The sequence below is a fragment of the Cyprinodon tularosa genome, unplaced genomic scaffold, assembly GCF_016077235.1.
Source record: "Cyprinodon tularosa strain WSP-4 unplaced genomic scaffold, ASM1607723v1 ctg130, whole genome shotgun sequence".
In the NCBI taxonomy this organism is placed as follows: domain Eukaryota; kingdom Metazoa; phylum Chordata; class Actinopteri; order Cyprinodontiformes; family Cyprinodontidae; genus Cyprinodon; species Cyprinodon tularosa.
In genome coordinates, this window is record NW_024038115.1 from 219,167 (window position 1) to 230,498 (window position 11,332).

Genomic DNA, 11,332 nt, shown 5'->3' on the forward strand with positions numbered 1-11,332 from the left:
TAAATTCTGTTCTAGAATGCAAACCTGTGGAATAAGTCCAGTTGTGAAATGTCCTCGCTTCTATATATTCCAGGTAAACTACCAACGACAGGAGCAAAGCCAACAGGTGGTAGGCTACATAAACTGTAATGCACAAAGGTCCCCAACCTTCCATTAAAGTTTATTTGACCTTCAGAATAGTGTGCAAAGATGAGTCCCATAGCTGAACGGCTGCATCCAATCCCATACATGCCAATGCAAGGCATCGGATGCACTGATGGAAATAACTGCAAGTGCATTCTAGAGAGATGGAGCAACGTGCTCTGGAGGAAAGAAATTCCCTTTCTTTACCTGGCATCCTGGTGGATGAGTCTGTGTTTGGGGGTTGCCAGGTGAACAGTACCAGTCTGAATGTATTGTGCCAAGTGCAAAGTTTGTTGGATGGGGATTAGGTCATCATGTTGTTTTTAGCAACACTGTTTTTAGTTTCCGTGAAAGGAAGTCATGATGCTTTAGCATAATAGTGGGAACAGTTTAGAGATGGCCTTTTCCTATCTGTCCATGATTTTGCCATAGGAGCACAGTCATGTGGGCTGAGTTTTGTGTGTTGTTCCAATTTGAAACACTGGGTGTGTTTATTATGTATTCCTTCTTTAAGAAATGGAAGTCATTAATTTTATATGCAAGTAATTCAAATGGTTTGCATGTAAAAAGGAAACATGTGTAAATGGGTAGCATTCATAAAGTTGATCTATAAACCAGGTTCAACTCTCTTTTTTTGTATGACGGAGCGGAACTGCAGGATCAAATCTTTCCTGTGTGTTTCTCTCCAAGAATATGCAGAACATACATTCCCAGTGTATTTTGACACAGTGACAGCAGGAGTCATGTTCATTTCAAGGCTTTAAATACATGTAATCAGGGGTGAAATTAATGGCTGATAGTATAAATTTTTATTATTTTTAATGTTAAATCTATGGACAAATAAAAAAAAAAGAAATACATCTTACATTAAAGGATGCATAGTTTCAGTTGGAGTTGCATCATGTATGTTTCATTTTTCCTTGAACCAATTGACCCAAAAGGAATGAAGTGATACGACATAAAATCAGATCCTCCCACCTTCAGTTCCAGTACTGTTGATTCAGGCTAATGTTTCCCAGTGTCTAATATGTCACTGCTCTGTTGGGTGTTTGAAGTGGAAATTTTCTCCTCTCCATTACACCTCTTAGGTTCTGACCATCTGACTTGTTTTCTCTTGTTTTGTTTTTCCTTCTTCTTACTGTCACTCTCCCACTGTTCTCCATTTACTCTCTATCAATTCATCTCGGTGTCAACACCAATTCCTCCTCCTCTGTTCTCTTTGTCTAAAGATGGTGAGTATGGAGCAAGAGAACCCCAGCTTATCTGGAGAAAGCTTCCCAGCTTTTTATTTTTCCTACTTATGTAGTGCTTTCTCTGAGCCTGTTTGAACTGCCGGCCAATAAAACTGCAATTCTGAATATTTTGGTTGTGATTTAAGTTTGAAGATGAGTGAAATTTTGACAAACAAAATCTATTTTGCTGACATTTCCACCTGAAAGAAAGTACCTCCTCCTCTTCTTTTCTTCCCTCCTTCCGTCTTTTGATCCTTAGCAGATTGTTGCCTATCCTTCCCTTTAAACTTGCACGTTTTCCTTCCTTCCTCCCTGTTAAAGGTGTGAACCCACCCTCACCCTCAATCGTTAGCCTGCATTCACTCACTCGATGTCTGTCCCATCCTCCCCTTTTCTCTCTTCATCTTTCCCCCTCTGCGTCGCTTCTTCTCTCCTTCTTCCTGTCTGTCTATCCATCCCTGTCTTCCCTCCATCTCTTGCTCCCACAGACAGCAGCGACAGTGACCTGGAGCTGTCGACGGTGCGTCATCAGCCTGAGGGGCTGGACCAGCTGCAGGCCCAGACCAAGTTTACAAGGAAGGAGCTTCAGTCTCTCTATCGAGGCTTTAAAAACGTACGTCAAGCTGTGGCGAGGACATTTTCTGATGCTTTTATCGCAATGCTTTTAATAGGAGCATTAATTTGTATTTAGTAAACTGTTTCTCCTTTTTTGACCTTCATCTGCAGGAGTGTCCCAGTGGGATGGTTGATGAGGAGACGTTCAAGTCCATCTATTCTCAGTTCTTTCCCCAAGGAGGTTAGATACTAAAACCATTGCTTCTTTCTTGTCCTTTAAGGGACTGTCAGTAAAAATATGTATTCAGTGAAATGGAGGGTGTTCAAGGTCTTTCATCTAATTAGGATGCACACACCTTTGATGTTTTCTCACATTTAAGAATGTTATAAACAGAAAACTTGATGTGTCTTGGTAAGATTTTACATTTAAGAGCAGAAGTATCTAAATTGTTTATTTCAAGTCAAAAGAAATATATAAAATGGTTTAAAATTGTCAGAAAATTGAAATATTTCTGTTTAACCTGTTCCACAAAATATGGGCATGCAACATTTTAATCAACTAAAGCAGTTTGATTTTCCTTAGGAAAGGGGTATGTACATTACTAAAGAGCCAAAACTTAAAAAGGATTAAAGATTTGCCAAAATATTCTCCCAGTTAATTTTTTTAAGTGCAGAAAATAACATGTTTTTTTGTTGCCATTTTTAGGCATTTAGGCAAATTTATGGTAAATGTGAATTAAATACTAACAGAATAAACAAATTATAAGGTTTCTATAAAAAAATTTTCCCTAGCAAAATATAAGTCTGATTCTACATGAACCTCCTGTACTGATGGGTCAAACCATTTTTGAATGAAAGTGGGTAGCTGCACAAAATTATTCCAGAGGCCACTAATGGACACTTTGGAACCCCTGTGATAGACCAACAAACAGTAGAGCATAATTATTTAGTGGAATATTAATTTTGTTTGCAATTTAGATTTAGTAGAAATCAAGGCAAACATTTAAACTCAGCTCCCTTTACTCTGATTCCACAAAAAATATGTGGAAACAAGTTTCCTCAGAAGACACCGAATAAGCAAACAGATTTCAAGTCTGTAATTTAAATTCGCTTAAAAAAACAAACTGGTTTTCTGCAAAGGCCATTTAGGTTATAGGAGAATACAGGCAAACAAACAGCATCATGAAGACCAAGTGACAGTGTGTCAGGAAACAGCTTGTCGACATTAATTGAATGAATGACCCAGTTTTAAAAGTATTAAAATATTGAAAGTGATGTTATATTCTGGAAAAGTAAAATAAGCAATTAGAAATAATATAATTTCACTTTAAAGGTGATATTTTTTTTTATTTAAAAGTATTGTATTTTATTTTTTATTTACTGTACCTGACTTTTCTTTGTTAAACTGTTGAAAAGGTTGGGATGATGGGTTGGTAGCTACTTATGAGTTGAAAAAAAAATGTCACGGTCTTGGTTCTGTTAGGTTTTCTTTTGAGTGTTCAGTTTTACTTTGCTCCATGTTTTCTTGTTTTATTGGTTTAATTCCTATTTTGTTGTGTTTTCTGGATATATTTGAGTTCTGAGGTTTTTCTTTGTTGCCCTCTTGTGTTGGTCTCCTTTTCCCCAGCTCCTTTCTAGAAGCCTCTGTTCACACCTGCTCCCAATCAGCTCATTAGTCCTGCCTTTGTAACTCAGCCATAAATACTCTCCCTGTGCAGTTCCTCAGTGCTGGTTCCTTGTCTTTCCCTGGCTCCTTGTGCATGTTTTCCCTGGTATCTCCATGGTTCTGGTTCGTTCTGTACATTTATGTTGGATTTTTGCATTCCTGCCTCAGTTAATTTCAATTAAATCCTCACCTCTGCCTCCTTGCCTCTGGATCTGGGTCCTCAAAACCTTAACCTCAACCAAACCCTGACAAAAACTTTCTTGCAAACTAAAGGGAGGTGGCAGGATGAACTTTTTGGAAAGCACTGGTCTAAAAGGTTATGAATATGGCTCTTAATTTATAACAAAAATTGGCAAAGCTAGCAAAAAGAACATCAATCAAAAAAGCTGCCAAGCAGCCGATGGTCACTCTGTGGGAGCTGCAGAGATCAATCCCTCAGAATCTGTTGCATGCTCCAGTATCCACAGCTTCAGCCATTATAGAAAAAGTAACATTACAGGAAGAAATCTTAGCCCATAACAAATCCTAATGGCCCTGTAGAATGCAACTAAATGTCCAAATTTGCTTAAAACCCACCCCCTCCTTAGAAATGCCTTTCTTTGCAGCTTTAACGTTATCTCTCTCTGTCATATCTGTCCTGTACGTGTACCTGTTTTGTCCCACGCTGCTAGTAAAGGCAGCAGAACCAATCAATGGCTCTTCATGTCCACAGATGCATCCACCTACGCTCACTTCCTCTTCAACGCATTTGACATCGACAGAAACGGTTCGATCCGCTTTGAGGACTTTGTCATTGGCCTGTCAGTCCTGCTCAGAGGTTCAGTCACAGAAAAGCTCAACTGGGCCTTCAACCTTTACGACATCAATAAGGACGGTTACATCACCAAAGAGGTGAGTGTGGGTTACAGGAGATATATTAAATGTTTAATGAGGACTGGCTGCATTACACAAATTTTTTTTTTTTTTTTTTTATGAATTCAAAATTAAAACATGATAAGTTTATTACAATATCGGTTTAGAAAAAGCGCCTGTTGCCCATATTTATTCCCTCTGTGCTCCTTGTAGGAAAATCCATTACATAAAGAAACATAATATCAGAAAAACAATTATGGAAACTTTCCAGAGCTTATTTTTTAAAACCTATGTAGCTTTGTTCAATTTCATTATTATTATTATTATTATTATTATTATTTACTTCTATTTATACAAGTTTCCTTAAATAATTACATATCAAATTATTAGACAACTAATCAAATCAATCAGCATTTTCAGGCACAATTCATATTTTTTGTAAAGGTTTAGGGGCATTCACTTGAAGGGATCAAACTAACAGCTCAATAATGTTTGTCACTAGTTTCGAAAGGGGAAACTCTTATAATTAAAAAGATTCATTGTTGCTCAGAGATGATAAATCCAAAGGTTATTGCCTTGGGTAAAGTGGAAGTAATAGTAGCACAGGTAGTAACAACAACCTTGAGACGACTGTGTGATATCTCTACAGTTAGTCAGTTATTGGTTTACTATCAGGAAATGTCAGTGCACTGCTTGGTTTTTTTCTCTGACAAACTTTATGGGAATGCTGATTTTATTTGTTTTTGTTTGTTTTGTTGTTGTTTTTGTTTTTAAAAGGACACTGTCAAAGCTTCAGTGGTTATGATCTTTAAATCATAATTATCAAAATGACAAAAAAAACAAAAGCTGTGAATATTTCAGTCTGTGTAATTAATTAAATTTATATTAATGCTACTTTTTGACATGAGGGACACAAATATTGAACTTGCTTACATATTTATTTTGTTTGAACTGTGCTTTGATATTTGAACAGTACTTTATGTTTGGTTCTCTTTTACAGTCTCTCCAGTGAATATTACGGAGCTGAAAACCTGCTTATATTTATTATCTAAAATGCAAATTAAGTTTTACATAAAAAATGTATTTAGTTGTAAATTGCCCCCATACCATTTAGATTAATATGTTTGTTTAATATTAATATTAATGTGTGGCTTAAAAGTTACTCACCAGCAGGGGGCGTTTAAATAGTTCAATATCAATCCACAGACCAGCCTGTATAAGCTCAGGCTACGGTTTGTAATTTTGTGTCCAGGTTAATTTAATTTCCGTGTTCTTCCAATTTTTACCCTGTTTAAATCTCAAAACAATCCATGCAACTTCATCATTGCATTTGATTATAATATTATCAGTTATGATATGGCTAATTACATGGCTATTATACATTTTTCTTGCTATAATCTTTTGCTACTGTAACACCACAATTTCCCCACTGTGGGACAAATAGACATATTCTATAAATATAAATAGTCATCAGTTGCTAAATGTATTATAATTTAACTGATGTTTTATTTCTGATTCTTTATATTACAGATTATTTTTATTCTTTATAGTTCTGATCCCCACTTGGGCGAGTTGATTCTAATGAAATATACATATGGTATATTCAAGCCACCTCGTGTTATTTATCCACGTTATAAAACCAGCCTTATTTTCGGGAGACTTTTGGTAGTTTAAGAAAATTACTGGGTAGCACCCCGACCCAGAGCCTAAATCCATAAGCAGTATGAAGCAACCCTATAGCAGGCAGCTTCATTAGGGAGAATCTCTGTCAGAGTGAATATACGCCTGCTAATGTTAAATATGTCATTTTTCAAACTTGATAAGCTAGTATCCCAAGTAAATCCTGAGATTTGGGGTAAAGTATGTTTATTTAGATATAGCTTTTTACTGATGTGAGTTTTGCAAGGAAACTTTAAGAGGCTGAGAGTTTTATGATGGTAGAATTGGGTCACAAATAGTCATTTCCTGTCGTCTATGACTTTATTTTCCAGGAGATGCTTGCAATCATGAAGTCCATTTATGACATGATGGGGAGGTACACGTACCCCTGTGTACGGGATGATGCACCATCAGAACATGTTGACAAGTTCTTCCAGGTTCTAAATACACTATGTCTTTAAAAAGTACTAGTCTATTAAAAAGTGCATTGAAAAAAAAGCACATGTTGACACATTCATCCTCCTTATGGTTGTTTTTCTTCCAACAGAAAATGGACAAAAACAGAGATGGAGTGGTGACTATTGAGGAATTCATCGAGACTTGTCAGAAGGTGACTCACAAGCATATAGATTTTAAAATATAATTCCTTTTTACTTACATGTCAATTAAAATGACACAGTGAATTATTTAAATTGATTCCCCAATAATAAATGCAACAAATTACAGCAGTGCTGATAAGCTTTAGCATGTTTTGTTAAGAGGCCCAAGTCTTTTAGGTCGAATGGCCTCCTTGCATCACACTAATCTGTAGCTCTCTCCATAGATTATCTATCAGATTCAAATCTTGATTTGAAACAACTCTCCCTGTTCTCATATAAACTATATTTCCTTTTAAATAAAATAAAAATAAACAAATTTAAATATGGTTATGCTCTTATCATATAATGTTATGTTGTATTTTCTCTTTTCGTTATGATCACTGTGGAAAAATAGTAATGCTATGACAGTTAAATAAGAAGAAACATAATTTTCTGTCTGGAGTTCTGGTAAATTCAACATGGATAAAAGTCCCTGATTGAACGTCAATGTAAGCTTGATACTGGCCTTTTTGATGGTATTTCATAGACACTGTCATGCAATCCTTGAGGTTTATGAAGGGCCAAAAGCATAAAATTAAATACATAAATGTGTGTCTCATGAAATAAATAAATGTACCATGGAATAAGTGTCATTTATTTGTTTTATCATATGATTAAAATATTAAATGAAGCACTAAATGGCCAAATAAATGGTTGAATAATTAGATGTTTCATTGAATAATTAGATGATAGAATATTAATCAGAAAAAAAAGAATTAATTTCAAAATGAACAGTTACTTCACTTCTTTGTATAAAGAAACTTAGAATGAAGTACTTAAATGTATTTTACGGGGGTCGCCATTTTGCTGCTTTGTTTTATTTGGGGTCACAGGGTGAAACGTTTGGTAACCTCTGGCTTATATAGTCTATATTTTATGACACCAAATCCAGATTTTTGTTTACTTGATTGTGTTTTCATTTTGTAAAGCCGGTGGCAGTTAATGTTGATGGTGTCTATTAACATTTTCATATGGCAGTCCTGTAAATTATGACACTTTTTTCAATTCAACAAACTACAACATAAAGTGTTTTTATGGGCTCATGAAAAGAGAAACATGTACAGCCTCTAATTTTTCTCTCACCGCTGCTATTTAAAGGCTGTATTGTCCAAGTTCACATAAATATAGCATACTTTATGAAGGAAAACATGCATTATATTAATGCACAAGTAAACAATAATAATGCCATACTGTTGTGCACACTATAATTAGGATATACCTGGGACAATAAGTATAGGCTCCATGTGAGCAAATAGGACTGTGATTCATCCTTTTTTTTTAGGTACTTTATGTACTGACAAACAAAAACACAATAAGGATAAGAGTTATTTTTACAATCAATGATCTAACTTCATTTAAAAAGGTTTCCAAGACCTCCTTAGCAAGTCCTTCCCCTCCAGTATCTCCTCAGGTCCTGGTAAAAGTCCTTTCTCCATCACGTCCAACTAATGGGTGGACAGCTCAAATAAAAACCCACCAGCTGCTGAAAATGCAAGAATAAAGTTCTCTGATTTGTTCAGAAGACTATGTAGACTCACAACATATTTTATATAAAAACAAAATTCAAGCAAAAACTTGTCCACAGGCTTAGAAATGTATTGTACCAACTTGCTTTAAGGAACCTTCTAGAGTTTAAACACCACTTATCTTTTTAAATGGCTTTAGATTTGTCCCCTTACAAACATACAGACTTTTCAGGCAGATCCGGCTGTTCACTGATTAGGAAACCCATAAAGATCTTTAACTGATCGATTGATTGACTTTATTGATCTCACAATGGAGAAATTCACTCATTACATTTGCTCAATAGTAAAAAAAAAAAAAAAAAGAAGGTGCCAAAAGGAGGAAATGGTGCATGGGGTATATACAGTATATGCAGTGCATATATATATATATATATATATATATATATATATATATATATATATATATATAGCTATTATTGCACTGGGTATCAAATATAAAAACAGGTTATTGCACAGGGTATTAAATAGTAATTATAAATTAGATACTGCACAAGTTATTGCCGTTATAGTGTTGCATTGTAGAGTCTGATGTTAGCAAGGATGAATGACCTATAATAACTGTATTAGCATCATTAACCAAATGTTTACCACAAAACCTACAGGAACGGTCGTAATACAGAGGACAACAGCAAGTAAAGTACACCTCTGACTGACTCCAAACAACTCATAGTGATAAACGAGCTAAAGGTTTTCATGTGTCCTATTCATAGTCTGGTTTTATAACTAAGTGAGATTCTGTAGTATGACATTAAAAGGGAGTGTTACTCAACAGCGTCCAAAAAAGGTTGAATGAAAAATCTAAATCATAAATTATAGCATGGGTTTAAACATATCAAAATTTGAAACGTGCAAGTGTAACAAAAAAGCAAAAGAAAATAAAATCTGTAAGGGGGAAAATACTGTTTCCCGGCACTGCAGACTTGGCTGTATGTACTTCATAAAAAAGTTTTTTTTTTTCTTTTCTTGAAATGTTCCAAAGGAAATCCTTAATCTTAGTTTCTGACTTTGTTATTTTTTTTTTTTTTTTTTTTTATCTTCACAGGACGAGAACATCATGAACTCAATGCAGCTGTTTGAAAACGTGATATAAAACAGAGCCGGATTCTCTCAGTAGTTTTTCCTCGGTTAGCACGTCTAATTACTCAGCCACCTCACCCATACCGCAGGCTCTGCACACTTAGAACCACAACTGAATTACAACATAGGCATTGTAAAAACACAGGAAACACTTTTTTCTGCACTCCTTCAGCTGCATCAGGAAACTGTCCCTGGATATTAAAGGACTGCTGCAGAGACGCGATCAGCTCGCTGGGTGACACTTTCATCCACAACAGAAGAGTTCCTTGTGTTTCTGTCTTCAGAAAAAAGGATTACTACCTAAAATAAAGTAAAAAAATGAGACACGAACCGACACAAGTCTTAATGGAAGCAGCTTTACCATCAACGTACGCGCTCCTTTAGAGACAGAACCCTGGCTTGCTACTCAAGGTAGCGAGCCAAGTTTCAGGACAAAGACATTTTTTTTTTTTTATCACACCAAACAATGAGAACTAATGCATGTTTGAAATATGTGACGTTGGATTAGCTTGCACTACAATTTTCTGATCATGTATAAAGGCCCTGTAGATACCCACACCTTACTCACCACTGGTGGAAACCAGTGTGTTTGTATATATGTATAGTTAATAGTTACATATCCTGCATTGAGTTGGTATCATCTGTGCTGTGCTGGATGATGAAGCAACAACAGAACCTGAACATTTGTTGAAGGCGTTCCTGTCTTATTTTGTTCCTCTTAATGTTTAGCATATTGAATTATTTTAAATGTTTATATATTTCAGTGATATCAAAAATTATGTTAACAGTTTGGTAGGAAAAGGTGATTCCTAGAGTACTGTGGACAAATAACTGACTGTTTTTATGCTGAATTAAGTCTGTAGCATGATGGTTCGGTGTACACGAGCATGCTGACTCAGTCGCACAGTAAAATGTATGGCGTAGTTGGACCTTTGTGAAGTCACTCTATTAAAGATCCGTAAGTTTCGCCAATTTCACTGAGTTTCAAATTCTGTTTCTGTGAGAAAATGTTTCAATCAAACAAATATTGATGATGGTCTTTTAAGCAATACTTCAGTCAGGTGAGGGGGATCCAACATGACTCACTTGGACCTGCAGTTCTTCTCTTTATGGTTTTTAACTCAAACATTTTATTTTTTAAGTTTTTATAAGTGAAATAGGTCTTACTTTGCACTCACAAAAGCGTTCCCACCTTTTGTGCATACAATAAAAACTATAAACCTTTGTTATTCTTTCGTGACTTAATGACCAGTTTTAAGTTATGCATAATGGTGAAGAGGAAGGAAATCAAAATTGCTTTAAACAATGTTTTTCACTTGAAACCCAAGGAATATGTTTGTATTCAACACCATGTTTTTTTTTTTTTTTGCACATTGAAATCGTTCACATGGAAGATGAACTTACATTTAGTTTACCTATGTTTAGACAAAAAGCTGTTTCCTGCAGTGTTATTGCATTCAGTGGTTTTATTTAGTTGTTTTTTTCCTTATATAAAACAATAAATAAAAAGAAAAGATAGGCTTTGTATTTTATTTGTTGAATTTAGGATGAAAGTATGTTGGTCTCTATAATTAATCTTGTTCCGTTTATGTACTCAATTTGTTTTTTATTAATTTGAATTAAACTTTGTTATTTTTCAGTTGAATGTTGAAAATCAACATAGCAAAAATATATTCTTTGGAAATTATGTTGTACTGAAAGTTAGATATAAAAGTTACAAAAATTAGTTTATATATTCTGCAGTCTACACACTGGATATGCCTTGATGTGATAAAAATCAGCAAAAATAAATGCAAATTATACATTTTAGTCAGTATAGAAGGAAATTCTAAAACAACACATAAACTTAAGGGTTTGGTTTTAATCTACATAACTAAGGTAAATTAGCATTTGATGCTTTTAGCTCAAATTAATTATTTTTTTTATTATTTACAAATCATACAGGGTTTGAATTATATAAACATATATATATATACACTCACCAGCCACTTTATTAGGTACCCC

The 11,332-nt window shown here is 34.9% G+C and overlaps 1 protein-coding gene across 6 annotated transcripts in view; it reads left to right on the plus strand.

Moving 5' to 3' along the window:
- Window positions 1-10,553, plus strand: part of kcnip3b (Kv channel interacting protein 3b, calsenilin) — a 58,769-nt gene extending 48,216 nt beyond the window's left edge. For 3 of the 6 annotated variants that reach the window (XM_038277210.1, XM_038277213.1, XM_038277212.1), the window contains 7 exons: window positions 1,353-1,355; window positions 1,844-1,968; window positions 2,082-2,151; window positions 4,289-4,467; window positions 6,420-6,524; window positions 6,635-6,697; window positions 9,294-10,553. In XM_038277210.1, the coding sequence (XP_038133138.1) occupies window positions 1,353-1,355; window positions 1,844-1,968; window positions 2,082-2,151; window positions 4,289-4,467; window positions 6,420-6,524; window positions 6,635-6,697; window positions 9,294-9,341 (593 nt within the window). In that variant the 3' untranslated portion in view covers window positions 9,342-10,553. The remainder of the gene's footprint in view (window positions 1-1,352; window positions 1,356-1,843; window positions 1,969-2,081; window positions 2,152-4,288; window positions 4,468-6,419; window positions 6,525-6,634; window positions 6,698-9,293) is intronic. The other 3 variants (XM_038277211.1, XM_038277215.1, XM_038277214.1) reach the window with 1 other exon arrangement.
- The last annotated feature ends 779 nt before the right edge of the window (window positions 10,554-11,332 follow it).